Source organism: Heterodontus francisci, chromosome 28 (assembly GCF_036365525.1).
Source record: "Heterodontus francisci isolate sHetFra1 chromosome 28, sHetFra1.hap1, whole genome shotgun sequence".
Classification (NCBI taxonomy): Eukaryota; Metazoa; Chordata; class Chondrichthyes; order Heterodontiformes; family Heterodontidae; genus Heterodontus; species Heterodontus francisci.
In genome coordinates, this window is record NC_090398.1 from 42,040,283 (window position 1) to 42,056,688 (window position 16,406).

At 49.8% G+C, this 16,406-nt stretch overlaps 1 protein-coding gene across 2 annotated transcripts in view; it reads left to right on the top strand.

Annotated features, from left to right (window-relative positions):
- The first annotated feature begins 10,143 nt into the window (after positions 1-10,143).
- The window catches only part of LOC137385181 (NACHT, LRR and PYD domains-containing protein 12-like), a 257,334-nt gene continuing 251,071 nt past the window's right edge, over positions 10,144-16,406 (top strand). The window contains exons 1-2 of one of the 2 annotated variants that reach the window (XM_068060165.1): positions 10,144-10,309; positions 15,912-16,004. In XM_068060165.1, coding sequence (XP_067916266.1) covers positions 15,944-16,004 — 61 coding nt within the window. In that variant the 5' untranslated portion in view covers positions 10,144-10,309; positions 15,912-15,943. Of the gene's footprint in view, positions 10,310-10,514; positions 10,633-15,911; positions 16,005-16,406 lie in introns of those variants that run through there. The other variant, XM_068060166.1, reaches the window with a different exon arrangement.

Consider the following 16,406-nt stretch of genomic DNA (forward strand, 5'->3'; position numbering starts at 1 on the left):
CTGTATTCTGACCCAGTTCGGTCCATTCCCTGGGGTTACTATCCTGGAGCAGCCCCTGTATTCTGACCCAGTTCGGTCCATTCCCTGGGGTTACTATCCTGGACCATCCCCTGTATTCTGACCCAGTTCTGTTCAATCCATTCCCTGAGTTACTATCTTGGACCAGCCCCTGTATTCTGACCCAGTTCATTTCAGTCCATTCCCTGGGTTTACTATCCTGGACCAGTCCCCGTATTCTGACCCAGTTCAGTCCATTCCCTGGGGTTACTATCCTGGACCAGCCCCAGTATTCTGACCCAGTTCAGTTTGTTCCCTGGGGTTAATATCCCGGACCAGCCCCTGTATTCTGATCCAGTTCGGTCCATTCCCTGGGGTTACTATCCCGGACCAGCCCCTGTATTCTGACCCTGTTCAGTCCATTCCCTGGGGTTACTATCCTGGAGCAGCCCCTGTATTCTGACCCAGTTCAGTCCATTCCCTGGGGTTACTATCTTGGACCATCCCCTGTATTCTGGCCCAGTTCAGTTCAGTCCATTCCCTGGGGTTGCTATCCTGGACCAGCCCCAGTATTCTGACCCAGTTCAGTCCGTTCCCTGGGGTTATTATCCGGGACCAGCCCCTGTATTCTGATCCAGTTTGGTCCATTCCCTGGGGTTACTATCCCGGACCAGTCCCTGTATTCTGACCCAGTTCAGTCCATTCCCTGGGGTTACTATCCCGGAGCAGCCCCTGCATTCTGACCCAGTTCAGTCCATTCCCTGGGTTTACTGTCCCGGACCCACCCTTGTATTCTGACCCAGTTCGGTCCATTCCCTGGGGTTACTATCCTGGAGCAGCCCCTGTATTCTGTCCCAGTTCGGTCCATTCCCTGGGGTTACAATCCAGGACCAGCCCCTGTATTCTGTCCCAGTTCGGTCCATTCCCTGGAGTTACAATCCAGGACCAGCCCCTGTATTCTGACCCAGTTCGGTCCATTCCCTGGGGTTACTATCCTGGACCAGTCCCTGTATTCTGACCCAGTTCAGTCCATTCCCTGGGGTGACTATCCTGGAACAGCCCCTGTATTCTGACCCAGTTCAGTCCATTCCCTGGGCTTACTCTCCTGGACCATCCCCTGTGTTCTGACCCAGTTCAGTTCAATCCATTCCCTGGGGTTACTATCCTGGACCATCCCCTGTATTCTGACCCAGTTCAGTTCAGTCCATTTCCTGGGGTTCCTATCCTGGACCAGCCCCTGTATTCTGACCCAGTTCAGTTCAGTCCATTCCCTGGGTTTACTATCCTGGACCAGTCCCCGTATTCTGACCCAGTTCAGTCCATTCCCTGGGGTTACTATCCTGGACCAGCCCCAGTATTCTGACCCAGTTCAGTCCGTTCCCTGGGGTTAATATCCTGGACCAGCCCCTGTATTCTGACCCAGTTCAGTCCATTCCCTGGGGTTACTATCCTGGACCAGCCCCTTTATTCTGACCCAGTTCAGTCCGTTCCCTGGGGTTACTATCTTGGAGCAGCCCCTTTATTCTGACCCAGTTCGGTCCATTCCCTGGGGTTACTATCCTGGAAGAGCCCCTGTATTCTGATCCAGTTCAGTCCATTCCCTGGGGTTACTATCCTGGACCAGCCCCTGTATTCTGACCCAGTTCTGTCCATTCCCTGGGATAACTATCCCGGACCAGCCCCTGTATTCTGATCCAGTTCGGTCCATTCCCTGGGGTTACTATCCCGGAGCAGCCCCTGTATTCTGATACAGTTCGGTCCATTCCCTGGGATTACTATCGCGGACAAGCCCCTGTATTTTGATCCAGTTCGGTCCATTCCCTGGGGTTACTATCCTGGAGCAGCCCCTGTATTCTGACCCAGTTTGATCCATTCCCTGGGGTTACTATCCTGGAGCAGCCCCTGTATTCTGACCCAGTTCGGTCCATTCCCTGGGGTTACTATCCTGGAGCAGCCCCTGTATTCTGACCCAGTTCGGTCCATTCCCTGGGGTTACTATCCTGGAGCAGCCCCTGTATTCTGACCCAGTTCGGTCCATTCCCTGGGGTTACTATCCTGGACCATCCCCTGTATTCTGACCCAGTTCTGTTCAATCCATTCCCTGAGTTACTATCTTGGACCAGCCCCTGTATTCTGACCCAGTTCATTTCAGTCCATTCCCTGGGTTTACTATCCTGGACCAGTCCCCGTATTCTGACCCAGTTCAGTCCATTCCCTGGGGTTACTATCTTGGACCAGCCCCAGTATTCTGACCCAGTTCAGTTTGTTCCCTGGGGTTAATATCCCGGACCAGCCCCTGTATTCTGATCCAGTTCGGTCCATTCCCTGGGGTTACTATCCCGGACCAGCCCCTGTATTCTGACCCTGTTCAGTCCATTCCCTGGGGTTACTATCCTGGAGCAGCCCCTGTATTCTGACCCAGTTCAGTCCATTCCCTGGGGTTACTATCTTGGACCATCCCCTGTATTCTGGCCCAGTTCAGTTCAGTCCATTTCCTGGGGTTGCTATCCTGGACCAGCCCCTGTATTCTGACCCTGTTCAGTTCAGTCCATTCCCTGGGTTTACTATCCTGGACCAGTCCCCGTATTCTGACCCAGTTCAGTCCATTCCCTGGGGTTACTATCCTGGACCAGCCCCAGTATTCTGACCCAGTTCAGTCCGTTCCCTGGGGTTAATATCCGGGACCAGCCCCTGTATTCTGATCCAGTTTGGTCCATTCCCAGGGGTTACTATCCCGGACCAGTCCCTGTATTCTGACCCTGTTCAGTCCATTCCCTGGGGTTACTATCCCGGAGCAGCCCCTGTATTCTGACCCAGTTCAGTCCATTCCCTGGGTTTACTGTCCCGGACCCACCCTTGTATTCTGACCCAGTTCGGTCCATTCCCTGGGGTTACTATCCTGGAGCAGCCCCTGTATTCTGTCCCAGTTCGGTCCATTCCCTGGGGTTACAATCCAGGACCAGCCCCTGTATTCTGTCCCAGTTCGGTCCATTCCCTGGAGTTACAATCCAGGACCAGCCCCTGTATTCTGACCCAGTTCGGTCCATTCCCTGGGGTTACTATCCCGGAGCAGCCCCTGTATTCTGTCCCAGTTCGGTCCATTCCCTGGGGTTACTATCTTGAACCAGCCCCTGTATTCTGACCCAGTTCGGTCCATTCCCGGGGGTTACTATCCTGGACCAGCCCCTGTGTTCTGACCCAGTTCAGTCCATTCCCTGTGGTTAGTATCCTGGACCAGCCCCTGCATTCTGACCCAGTTCGGTCCATTCCCTGGAGTTACTATCCTGGAGCAGCCCCTGTATTCTGACCCAGTTCGGTCCATTCCCTGGAGTTACTATCCTGGAGCAGCCCCTGTATTCTGACCCAGTTCGGTCCATTCCCTGGTGTTACAATCCTGGACCAGCCCCTGTATTCTAACCCAGTTCGGTCCATTCCCTGGGGTTACTATCCTGGAGCAGCCCCTGTATTCTGACCCAGTTCGGTCCATTCCCTGGGGTTACTATCCTGGACCATCCCCTGTATTCTGACCCAGTTCTGTTCAATCCATTCCCTGTGGTTAGTATCCTGGACCAGCCCCTGCATTCTGACCCAGTTCGGTCCATTCCCTGGAGTTACTATCCTGGAGCAGCCCCTGTATTCTGACCCAGTTTGATCCATTCCCTGGGGTTACTATCCTGGAGCAGCCCCTGTATTCTGACCCAGTTCGGTCCATTCCCTGGGGTTACTATCCTGGAGCAGCCCCTGTATTCTGACCCAGTTCGGTCCATTCCCTGGGGTTACTATCCTGGAGCAGCCCCTGTATTCTGACCCAGTTCGGTCCATTCCCTGGGGTTACTATCCTGGACCATCCCCTGTATTCTGACCCAGTTCTGTTCAATCCATTCCCTGGGGTTACTATCCTGGACCAGCCCCTGTATTCTGACCCAGTTCATTTCAGTCCATTCCCTGGGTTTACTATCCTGGACCAGTCCCCGTATTCTGACCCAGTTCAGTCCATTCCCTGGGGTTACTATCCTGGACCAGCCCCAGTATTCTGACCCAGTTCAGTCTGTTCCCTGGGGTTAATATCCCGGACCAGCCCCTGTATTCTGACCCTGTTCAGTCCATTCCCTGGGGTTACTATCCTGGACCAGCCCCTGTATTTTGACCCAGTTCAGTCTATTCCCTGGGTTTACTATCCCGGACCCACCCCTGTATTCTGACCCAGTTCGGTCCATTCCCTGGGGTTACTATCCCGGAGCAGCCCCTGTATTCTGTCCCAGTTCGGTCCATTCCCTGGGGTTACTATCTTGGACCAGCCCCTGTATTCTGACCCAGTTCGGTCCATTCCCTGGAGTTACTATCCTGGAGCAGCCGCTGTATTCTGACCCAGTTCGGTCCATTCCCCGGGGTTACTATCCTGGAGCAGCCCCTGTATTCTGTCCCAGTTCGGTCCATTCCCTGGGGTTACTATCCAGGACCAGCCCCTGTATTCTGACCCAGTTCGGTCCATTCCCTGGGGTTACTATCCTGGACGAGCCCCTGTATTCTGACCCAGTTCTGTCCATTCCCGGGGGTTACTATCCTGGACCAGCCCCTGTGTTCTGACCCAGTTCAGTCCATTCCCTGTGGTTAGTATCCTGGACCAGCCCCTGCATTCTGACCCAGTTCGGTCCATTCCCTGGAGTTACTATCCTGGAGCAGCCCCTGTATTCTGACCCAGTTCGGTCCATTCCCTGGAGTTACTATCCTGTAGCAGCCCCTGTATTCTGACCCAGTTCGGTCCATTCCCTGGGGTTACAATCCTGGACCAGCCCCTGTATTCTAACCCAGTTCGGTCCATTCCCTGGGGTTACTATCCTGGAGCAGCCCCTGTATTCTGACCCAGTTCGGTCCATTCCCTGGGGTTACTATCCTGGACCAGCCCCTGTATTCTCACCCAGTTCGGTCCATTCCCTGGGGTTTTAGAGTTTAGAATTTCGAACATTACAGCGCAGTACAGGCCCTTCGGCCCTCGATGTTGCGCCGACCTGTGAAACCATCTGACCTACACTATTCCATTTTCATCCATGTGTTTATCCAATGTCCACTTAAATGCCCTTAAAGTTGGCGAATCTACTACTGCTGCAGGCAGGGCGTTCCACGCCCTTACTACTCTCTGAGTAAAGAAACTACCTCTCACATCTGTCCGATATCTATCACCCCTCAACTTGAAGCTATGTCCCCTCGTGTTTGCCATCACCATCCGAGGAAAAAGACGCTCACTATCCACCCTATCTAACCCTCTGATTATCTTATATGTCTCTATTAAGTCATCTCTCCTCCTCCTTCTCTCCAACGAAAACAACCTCAAGTCCCTCAGCCTTTCCTCGTAAGACCTTCCCTCCATACCAGGCAACATCCTAGTAAATCTCCTCTGCACCCTTTCCATAGCTTCCACATCCTTCCTATAATGCGGTGACCAGAACTGCACGCAATACTCCAGGTGCGGTCTCACCAGAGTTTTGTACAGCTGCAGCATGACCTCGTGGCTCCGAAACTCGATCCCCCTACTAATAAAAGCTAACACACCATATGCCTTCTTAACAGCCCTATTAACCTGGTTAGCAACCTTCAGGGATTTATGCACCTGGACACCAAGATCTCTCTGTTCATCTACAGTACCAAGAATCCTCCCATTAGCCCAGTACTCTGCATTCCTGTTACTCCTTCCAAAGTGAATCACCTCACACTTTTCCGCATTAAACTCCATTTGCCATCTCTCAGCCCAGCTCTGCAGCCTATCTATGTCTCTCTGTACCCGACAACATCCTTCGGCACTATCCACAACTCCACCGACCTTAGTGTCATCTGCAAATTTACTAACCCACCCTTCTACACCCTCTTCCAGGTCATTTATAAAAATGACAAACAGCAGTGGCCCCAAAACAGATCCTTGCGGTACACCACTAGTAACTAAACTCCAGGATGAACATTTGCCATCAACCACCACCCTCTGTCTTCTTTCAGCTAGCCAATTTCTGATCCAAAGCTCTAAATCACCTTCAACCCCATACTTGCGTATTTTCTGCAATAGCCTACCGTGGGGAACCTTATCAAACGCCTTACTGAAATCCATATACACCACATCCACTGCTTTACCCTCATCCACCTGTTTGGTCACCTTCTCGAAAAACTCAATAAGATCTGTGAGGCACGACCTACCCGTCACAAAACCGTGCTGCCTATTGCTAATGAACTTATTCTTTTCAAGATGATTATAAATCCTATCTCTTATAACCTTTTCCAACATTTTACCCACAACCGAAGTAAGGCTCACAGGTCTATAATTACCAGGGCTGTCTCTACTCCCCTTCTTGAACAAGGGGACAATATTTGCAATCCTCCAGTCTTCCGGCACTATTCCTGTCGACAATGACGACATAAAGATCAAGGACAAAGGCTCTGCAATCTCCTCCCTCGCTTCCCAGAGAATCCTAGGATAAATCCCATCTGGCCCAGGGGACTTATCTATTTTCACACTTTCCAAAATTGCTAACACCTCCTCCTTGTGAACCTCAATCCCATCTAGCCTCGTAGCCTGAATCTCAGTATTCTCAACAACATTTTCTTTCTCTACTGTAAATACTGACGCAAAATATTCATTTAACACTTCCCCTATCTCCTCTGATTCCACACACAACTTCCCACTACTATCCTTGATTGGCCCTAATCTAACTCGAGTCATTCTTTTATTCCTGATATACCTATAGAACGCCTTAGGGTTTTCCCTGATCCGATCCACCAATGACTTCTCGTGTCCTCTCCTTGCTCTTCTTAGCTCTCCCTTTAGATCCTTCCTGGCTAGCTTGTAGCTCTCAAGCGCCCTAACTGAGCCTTCACGTCTCATCCTCACATAAGCCTTCTTCTTCCTCTTGAAAGCGCTTCAACTTCTTTAGTAAACCACGGCTCCCTCGCACGACAACTTCCTCCCTGCCTCACAGGTACATACTTATCAAGGACACGCAGTAGCTGCTCCTTGAATAAGCTCCACATTTCGATTGTTCCCATCCCCTGCAGTTTCCTTCCCCATCCTACGCATCCTAAATCTTGCCTAATCGCATCATAATTTCCTTTCCCCCAGTTATAATTCTTGCCCTGCGGTATATACCTGTCCCTGCCCATCGCTAAGGTAAACCTAACCGAATTGTGATCACTATCACCAAAGTGCTCACCTACATCTAAATCTAACACCTGGCCGGGTTCATTTCCCAGTAACAAATCCAATGTGGCATCGCCCCTGGTTGGCCTGTCTACATACTGTGTCAGAAATCCCTCCTGCACATACTGGACAAAAACTGACCCATCTAAAGTACTCGAACTATAGTATTTCCAGTCGATATTTGGAAAGTTAAAGTCCCCCATAACAACTACCCTGTTACTCTCACCCCTGTCGAGAATCATCTTCGCTATCCTTTCCTCTACATCTCTGGAACTATTCGGGGGTCTATAAAAGACTCCCAACAGGGTCACCTCACCTCTCCTGTTTCTAACCTCAGCCCATACTACCTCAGTAGCCGAGTCCTCAAACGTCCTTTCTGTCGCTGTAATACTCTCCTTGATGAACAATGCCACACCCCCCCCTCTTTTACCATCATCTTTTACCCAGTTCGGTCCATTCCCTGGGGTTACTATCCTGGACCATCCCCTGTATTCTGACCCAGTTCCGATCAATCCATTCCCTGGGGTTACTATCCTGGACCATCCCCTGTATTCTGACCCAGTTCAGTTCAGTCCATTCCCTGGGGTTACTATCCTGGACCAGCCCCTGTATTCTGACCCAGTTCAGTTAAGTCCATTCCCTGGGTTTACTATCCGGGACCAGTCCCCGTATTCTGACCCAGTTCAGTCCATTCCCTGGGGTTACTATCCTGGACCAGCCCCAGTATTCTGACGCAGTTCAGTCTGTTCCCTGGGGTTAATATCCCGGACCAGCCCCTGTATTCTGACCCAGTTCAGTCCATTCCCTGGGGTTACTATCCTGGACCAGCCCCTGTATTCTGACCCAGTTCAGTCCATTCCCTGGGTTTACTATCCCGGACCCACCCCTGTATTCTGACCCAGTTCGGTCCATTCCCTGGGGTTACTATCCTGGAGCAGCCCCTGTATTCTGACCCAGTTCGGTCCGTTCCCTGGGGTTACTATCCTGGACCAGCCCCTGTATTCTGACCCAGTTCGGTCCATTCCCTGGGGTTACTATCTTGGACCAGCCCCTGTATTCTGACCCAGTTCGGTCCATTCCCTGGGGTTACTATCCTGGACCATCCCCTGTATTCTGACCCAGTTCCGATCAATCCATTCCCTGGGGTTACTATCCTGGACCATCCCCTGTATTCTGACCCAGTTCAGTTCAGTCCATTCCCTGGGGTTACTATCCTGGACCAGCCCCTGTATTCTGACCCAGTTCAGTTAAGTCCATTCCCTGGGTTTACTATCCGGGACCAGTCCCCGTATTCTGACCCAGTTCAGTCCATTCCCTGGGGTTACTATCCTGGACCAGCCCCTGTATTCTGACCCAGTTCGGTCCATTCCCTGGAGTTACACTCCTGGAGCAGCCCCTGTATTCTGACCCAGTTCGGTCCATTCCCTGGGGTTACTATCCTGGACCAGCCCCTGTATTCTGACCCAGTTCGGTCCATTCCCTGGGGTTACTATCTTGGTCCAGCCCCTGTATTCTGACCCAGTTCGGTCCATTCCCTGGGGTTACTATCCTGGACCAGCCCCTGTATTCTGACCCAGTTCGGTCCATTCCCTGGGGTTGCTATCCTGGACCAGCCCCTGTATTCTGACCCAATTCGGTCCATTCCCTGGGGTTACTATCCTGCACCAGCCCCTGTATTCTGACTCAGTTTGGTCCATTCCCTGGGGTTACTATCCTGGACCAGCCCCTGTATTCTGACCCAGTTCAGTCCATTCGCTGGGGTTACTATCCCGGACCAGCCCCTGGCTTCTGACCCAGTTCAGTCCATTCCCTGGGGTTACTATCCCGGACCAGCCCCTGTGTTCTGACCCAGTTAAGTCCATTCCCTGGGGTTACTATCCTGGACCAGCCCCTGTATTCTGACCCAGTTCAGTCCATTCCCTGGGGTTACTATCCTGGACCAGCCCCTGTATTCTGATCCAGTTCAGTCCATTCCTTGGGGTTACTATCCTGGACCAGCCCCTGTATTCTGACCCAGTTCAGTCTATTCCCTGGGGTTACTATCCTGGACCAGCCCCTGTATTCTGACACAGTTCAGTCTATTCCCTGGGGTCACTATCCTGGACCAGCCCCTGTATTCTGTCCCAGTTCAGTCTATTCCCTGGGGTTACTATCCTGGACCAGCGCCTGTATTCTGACCCAGTTCAGTCCATTCCCTGGGGTTACTATCCTGGAGCAGCCCCTGTTTTCTGATCCAGTTTAGTCCATTCCCTGTGGTTACTATCCTGGAGCAGCCCCTGTATTCTGACCCAGTTCAGTCCATTCCCTGGGATTACTATACTGGAGCAGCCCCCGTATTCTGACCCAGTTCAGTCCATTCCCTGGGGTTACTATCCTGGACCAGCCCCTGTATTCTGACCCAGTTCAGTCCATTCCCTGGGGTTACTGTCCTGGAGCAGCCCCTGTATTCTGACCCAGTTCCGTCCATTCCCTGGGGTTACTATCCTGGACCAGCCCCTGTATTCTGATCCAGTTCAGTCCATTCCTTGGGGTTACTATCCTGGACCAGCCCCTGTATTCTGACCCAGTTCAGTCTATTCCCTGGGGTTACTATCCTGGACCAGCCCCTGTATTCTGACCCAGTTCAGTCTATTCCCTGGGGTTACTATCCTGGACCAGCCCCTGTATTCTGACCCAGTTCAGTCCATTCCCTGGGGTTACTATCCTGGACCAGCCCCTGTATTCTGACCCAGTTCAGTCCATTCCCTGGGGTTACTATCCTGGACCAGCCCCTGTTGGTCTGTAAACTACCTTCCTCCCTCTTGTGTTGAAAATACTGGAGCTGATTGACGTCACAGCCGGAGCCCCCGCCTCTGTAACCCGGGCAACCAAACTCTTTATGACGTTGGTCAGAGGCCGCGCGCCATTGGATTTGAAACGGGTACGTCACTGGAAATGCCCGGATGAACGCCAGTGGTGCGCCTGCGCGCGGGAGCCGGGCTGTTGGCGGAAGTCGTGTTGATTCATTTCCGTGCTCCGGCGATGAGCGAAGGAAAATAAAGAGAAAATATTCAGCAGGTCCGGCAGCATTTGTGGAGAGAGAGAGGAAGAGAGTTAACGGGGCAGGTCTGCCATCTTGACTGAGTCAGCGGGGTGAGTGTTGTTCTGACGCTGGCGCCGCCCCTTTCTCCTGTTTTTTTTAACCGAGACTCCCGCATCCGCTTGAACGGCCGAGCCACGTGACCCGCGGATGCGTGGGCGGGGCTTTGAGCGACGCGTATCCCAATTGGATGTCAATTGACCAATGGGTGAAGCGGATTCGCTGAGGGGCGTTAATTTATGCGGAGATTTGGTTTGGGAAGAGGCCGCTTGGCCCATCATGTCTGTGCCGGCCCCAAAAACAACCCACCATCCACCCAGTCTAATTCCACCTCCCAGCATTTGGTCCGTAGCCCTGCAGATTAACGGCATTTGAGGTACGTATCCAGACTCTTTCTGAATGTGTTGAGGGTCTCTGCCTCAACTATCCTTTTCAGGCAGTGACTTTCAGACCATCACCATCCTCTGGGTGAAAAGGTTTCTCCTCATCTCACCTCTAATCTTTCTACCGATTACTTTAAATCTATGTCCCCCCACCCATCACTGACCTCTCTGCTAAGGTGAATAGACCCTTCACCTCCACTCTATCCAGGTCCCTCACAATTTTGTACATTTCAATCAGATCTCCCCTCAGCCTTCTCTGTTCCAAGGAGAACAACCCCAGCCTATCCAATCTTTCCTCATAGCTGCATTTTCCAGTCCAGACAACATCCTGGTAAATCTCCTCTGCACCATCTCTAGTGCAATTCCATCCTTTCTGCAATGAGGTGACCCGAACTGCACACAGTATTCAAGTTGTGGCCAAACCAATGAGTGATACAGTTCCAGCAGAACCTCCCTGCTCTTGTATTCGAGACCTCAGTTAATAAAGGAAAGGATTCCACATGCCTTCTTAACCACCTTACCGACCTGTCCTGCTACCTTCAGGGATCTGTGGACATTCACTCCAAGGTCCCTCACTTCCTCTGCACTTCTCAGTATTTTCCCATTAATCGTGTATTCCTTTGCCTTGTTTGACCTCCCTAAATGCATCACCTCACACTTCTCCAGGTTGAATTCCATTTGCCACTTTTCTGCACATCTGACCAGACCATCAGTATCTTCCTGTAGCCTACAGCTATCCTCCTCGCTATCTACCACACGGCCAATCTTTGCGTCGTCTGCAAACTTCTTAATCATGCCCCCTACGTTTACGTCCAAATCGATAATATATACCACAAAAAGCAGGGGACCCAGTACTGAGCCCTGTGGAACGTCACTGGAAACAGCCGTCCAGTTACAAACAAACCCGTCAACAATTACTCTTTGTTTCCTGCCATTGAGCCAATTTTGTATCCACCTTGCTGCATTTCCCTGTATCCCATGGGATTTTATTTTTTTAACCCGTCTGCCATGTGGGACCTTGTCAAAAGCCTTGCTAAAATCCGTGTATACCACATCAACTGCATAACCCCCATCTATCTTCCTTGTTACTTCTTCAAAACATTTGATCAAGTTGGTCAAACAAAATCTTCCCTTTACAAATCCATGCTGACTATCCTTGATTAACCTGTGCCTTTCTAAGTGACAGTTTCCCCTGTCTCTCAGAATAGATTCCAATAATTTGCCCACTACTGAGGTTAGACTGACTGGCCTGTAATTATTCGGTCTATCCTTCGATCCCTTTTTAAACAGAGGTACAACGTTAGCAATTCTCCAATTCTCCGACACCACACATGTGTCCAGTGAGGACTGGAAAATGATGGTCAGACCCTCTGCTATTTCCTGTCTTGCTGCTTTTAACAGTCTAGGATACATTTCATCTGGCTCTGGTGGTTTATCAACTTTCAAGGATGCTACTTCCCCTCTCCCTATGTTTATCACATCCAATGCTTCACACTCTTCCTCCTTAACTATAATATCTGCAACGCCCCCCTGTTTTGTGAAGACAGACGCAAAGTATTCATTAAGAACCATACCAATATCTTCCACTCCTACACATAGGTTACCTTTTTGGTCTTTTATGGGCCCTACTCTCTCCTTAGTTACTCTTAATGTATTGATAAAACATCTTTGGGTTCATCTTGATTTTGCTTGCCAATATTCTTTCATGCCCTCTGTTTGCTTTTCCAATTTCCTTTTTGATTTCACCCCTCCACTTTCTATCCTCCTGCCGGCTTTCTGTAGTATTGAGTTCTCGGTGTTGGACATAAGCTTTCCTTTTCTGCCTTATCTTACCCTGTAGGCTCCTTGCCATCCATAGGGCTCTAGATTTGGCCGCCTCACCCTTTTTCTTTGTCGGAACATGTTTACCCTGAACCCCTTGAATCTCCCAAATAAAAGCAAAATACTGCGGATGCTGGAAATCTGAAACAAAAACAAGAAATGCTGGATTCACTCAGCAGGTCTGGCAGCATCTGTGGAAAGAGAAGTAGAGTTAACGTTTCGGGTCAGTGTTCCGAAGAAGGGTCACTGACCCGAAACGTTAACTCTACTTCTCTTTCCACAGATGCTGCCAGACCTGCTGAGTGAATCCAGCATTTCTTGCCCTTGAATCTCCCCTTTGAATGCCTCCCACTGCTCTGACACTGATTTACCTTCAAGTATCTGATTCGGTCCACTTTCACTAAATCACTCCTCAGTTTAGTCAAATTGGATTTGCCCAATTGAGAACTCTAACTCCTGTTCTATCTCTGTCCTTTTCCACAATTATGTTAAAACTGACTGAATTATGATCAGTATCACCAAAATGCTCTCTCTCCCACTGCCAATCCTTCCATCTGCCCATCTTCATTTCCTAAAACTAAGTCTAAAACTGCGCCCTCTCTTGTTGGACTTACTACATACTGGGCAAAAAAGTTCTCCTGAAAGAATTCTGCTCCCTCAATTCCTTTCACATTAAAACTATCCCGGTTAATATTGGGGGAGTTAAAATCCCCTACTATTACTGCCCTATTGCTCTTGCACTTCTTAGAGATTTGCCTACATATCTTCTCTTCTATCTCCCTCTGACTGGGGGTCTATAGTACACTCCTAGCAGTGTTATTGCCCATTTTTTGTTCTTTCGCTCAATCCATATGGTCTCATTTGATGAACCTTCCAACATATTATCCCTCCTCACAATAGTTTCTTTGACCTAAAATGCCACTCCTCCTCCTTTCTTATCCCCCTCCCTATCGCATCTGAAAAGCCTGGAACTATCAGCTGCCATTCCTGTCCCTCCTTAAGCCATGTTTCTGTAATAGCTATGATATCATACTGCCACATGTCTATTTCTGCCCTCAGCTCATCTGCTTTATTTGCTATACTTCTTGCATTGAAGTAGATACCCTTGAGCACTGCCAAATTTTTTTATTTTCTAACCCTCATTTCCTCTGTCTTCCAGAACCATCCATTAATTTTCCACCTTCCATTTTCATTTCTGATTTTGTCCCAACTGAGTCCACCCTCAGGTCCCCATCCCCCTGCCAAACTAGTTTAAACCCTCCCCAACAGCACTGGCAAAACGTCCCGTAAGGAACTCAGTCCCGGCTCTGTTCAGGTGCAACCCGTCCAGCCTGTACAGGTCTCATCTCCCCCCACAGCCGGTCCTATTGTCCCAGGAATCTGAAGCCCTCCCGTCTGCACCATCTTTCCAGCCACGCATTCATCTGTCTTATCCTTCTATTTCTATACTCACTAGCACGTGGCACTGGGAGTAATCTGGGGTTTACTACTTTTGAGGTCCTGCTTGCTAATTTCTTAGCAAGCTCCCTAAATTCTGACTGCAGGACCATATCCCTCTTTCTACCTGTGTCGTTGGTTCCGATGTGGGCCATGACTGCTGGCTGTTCACCCTCCCCCTTCAGAATGCTCAGTGACCCTAGCACCAGGGAAGCAACACACCATCCTGGATTCATGTTTGCGGCCACAGAAACGCTGGTCTATTCCCCTGACTATTGAATCACCTATCACTATGGCTCTGCTAGTCTTCCCTGTACCCCCCTGTGCAGCTGAGCCACCCATGGTGCCATGGACTTGATTCTGGCTGCACTCCCCAAGTGAAGCATCACTTTCCTCAGTTTTCAGAACTGAATACCTGTTGGAGAGTGAGATGAACTCAGGGGTTTCCTGCACTACCTGCCTGATTCTTTTTGACTGGTGGTTACCCATTCCCTCTCTCCCTGCAAACTCTTAGCTGTGGGGTGACCACATCTATAAAAGTGCGATCCACGTAGATCTCATCCTCATGAATACACTGCGGTGTCGCTAGCTGCTGCCCAAGTTCCAAAACCCGGAGCTCAAGCTGCTACAATTGACGACACTTCCTGCACAAATGTTTCTCCAGGATATGGGAACCGTCCTGGAGCTCCCACATAGCACAGGAGGTGCACTCTTGAGGTTGTAGCAACCCTGCCATACCTTTTATTCATAAGTTGACCCTTTACTACTGCTTAAAAAAAACCTTACTAATACTATAACAGCTTAGAATTATTAATAAACCTTACTAGAACTGATAAATCCTACTAAAAATCAATGCAATTCACTAGTTAAAATAAACCTAACTCAAAAAAAGAAGCAGCTACTCACATGTTCCTTATTATTAAAATAAAAGCAAAATACTGCGGATGCTGGAAATCTGAAACAAAAACAAGAAATGCTGGATTCACTCAGCAGGTCTGGCAGCATCTGTGGAAAGAGAAGCAGAGTCAACGTTTCGGGTCAGTGACCGTTCCGAAGAAGGGTCACTGACCCGAAACGTTGACTCTGCTTCTCTTTCCACAGATGCTGCCAGACCTGCTGAGTGAATCCAGCATTTCTTGTTTTTGTTCCTTATTATTAAGCTATTTACACACACACACCTGAACAGTAGTGTACTAACCCAACTATTTCGAGTTATTCCCACAGCAGTTGCTCACCTTGCAGCTTTCCTGTAACGTCACTGCTCACTTTGTTTTCAAACTCTGATGTGCCTGGACTCCTCTCCGCTGCTCTCCCGGAAGGTAAGTTCTCCAGGCCGCAATCCTTGGACTCTATTTATTGGCTCCCCATTCCGTGCTCTTCCCGCAGGCCCGCTGCTCTCCCGGAAGGTAAGTTCTCTAGGCCCCAATCCTCGGACTCTATTTATTGGCTCCCCATTCCGTGCTCTTCCCGCAGGCCCGCTGCTCTCCCGGAAGGTAAGTGCTCGAGGCCACGATCCTCAGGCTGTATTTATCGGCTCCCTCCTCGTGCTCTCCTGGAAGGTAAGTGCTTTCTATTATTAGGGGATGCTTTTAGTGTGTTCCACTGTGAAGACAGATACAAAGTATTTGTTCAAAGTCTCTGCCATTTCCTTCTTCCCATTATTTATTCCCCAGTCTCGACCTTTATCATGACCAGGTCCATATTTCCCTGAAGAATATTCTCTACCTCAGGCTGCATTGTGTTAATAAATCTCATCAATGAATGCTCTCAGTGCGGAGTCTCGGCCAATGGGATCCTGTCTGCAAATGGGTTCTAGAGATCAGCAGGTTCACTAGATTTCACTGAGCAGCCTCTGATGTGGAGAGTTGATCATAACACCTGGGAAAGACTTGGCCTCAGAACTAACAGCTGCTGTACTGATGGAGGGTGAAGGACTGATACCATATTTAACAAGGCAATGGTCTCCTTCTAATATTGCTGTCCCACCCTCTTATTAATATTGTATTTATTACAGAACGTCAAGATCTGGGAACGCCTGTCACCACCATGGCCGAAGGTCCAAGCGGAGGAGCAGATCTAACACCTTCAAGAATGAGATTGAGCACAGGTAAGTTCACAAATCTCTTCAAATACAAACTCTGCCCTGACAAATGGTCCTTCGCTCCTTGAAGAATCTTCAGCTCATACAAGCAACGCACACAGTACAGGGGTTTAATAGGAAGAGGGGCATCACACAGCTGGAGGGAACCCCTGAGCACCAGAACAGAGCAATAGATATCTGGTATTGGGGACTGTAAACTGGGTAGAGACAGTCATTCAGTGAAGAATATGTTTCTGAGCAACAGTGTGACCGCAAAGAGCAGGAAGCCACCCAACGCTGGACAGGATGAGAAACAGGTGAGGCACAGGAATAGGTGAGAGATCATGGTGAGATATTGTGTATTCGGTGGAACAGAAAATATCCTCTGTTGCCCTGAGCAGGCCCTGAATGGTATGTTGAGTTGCTGGT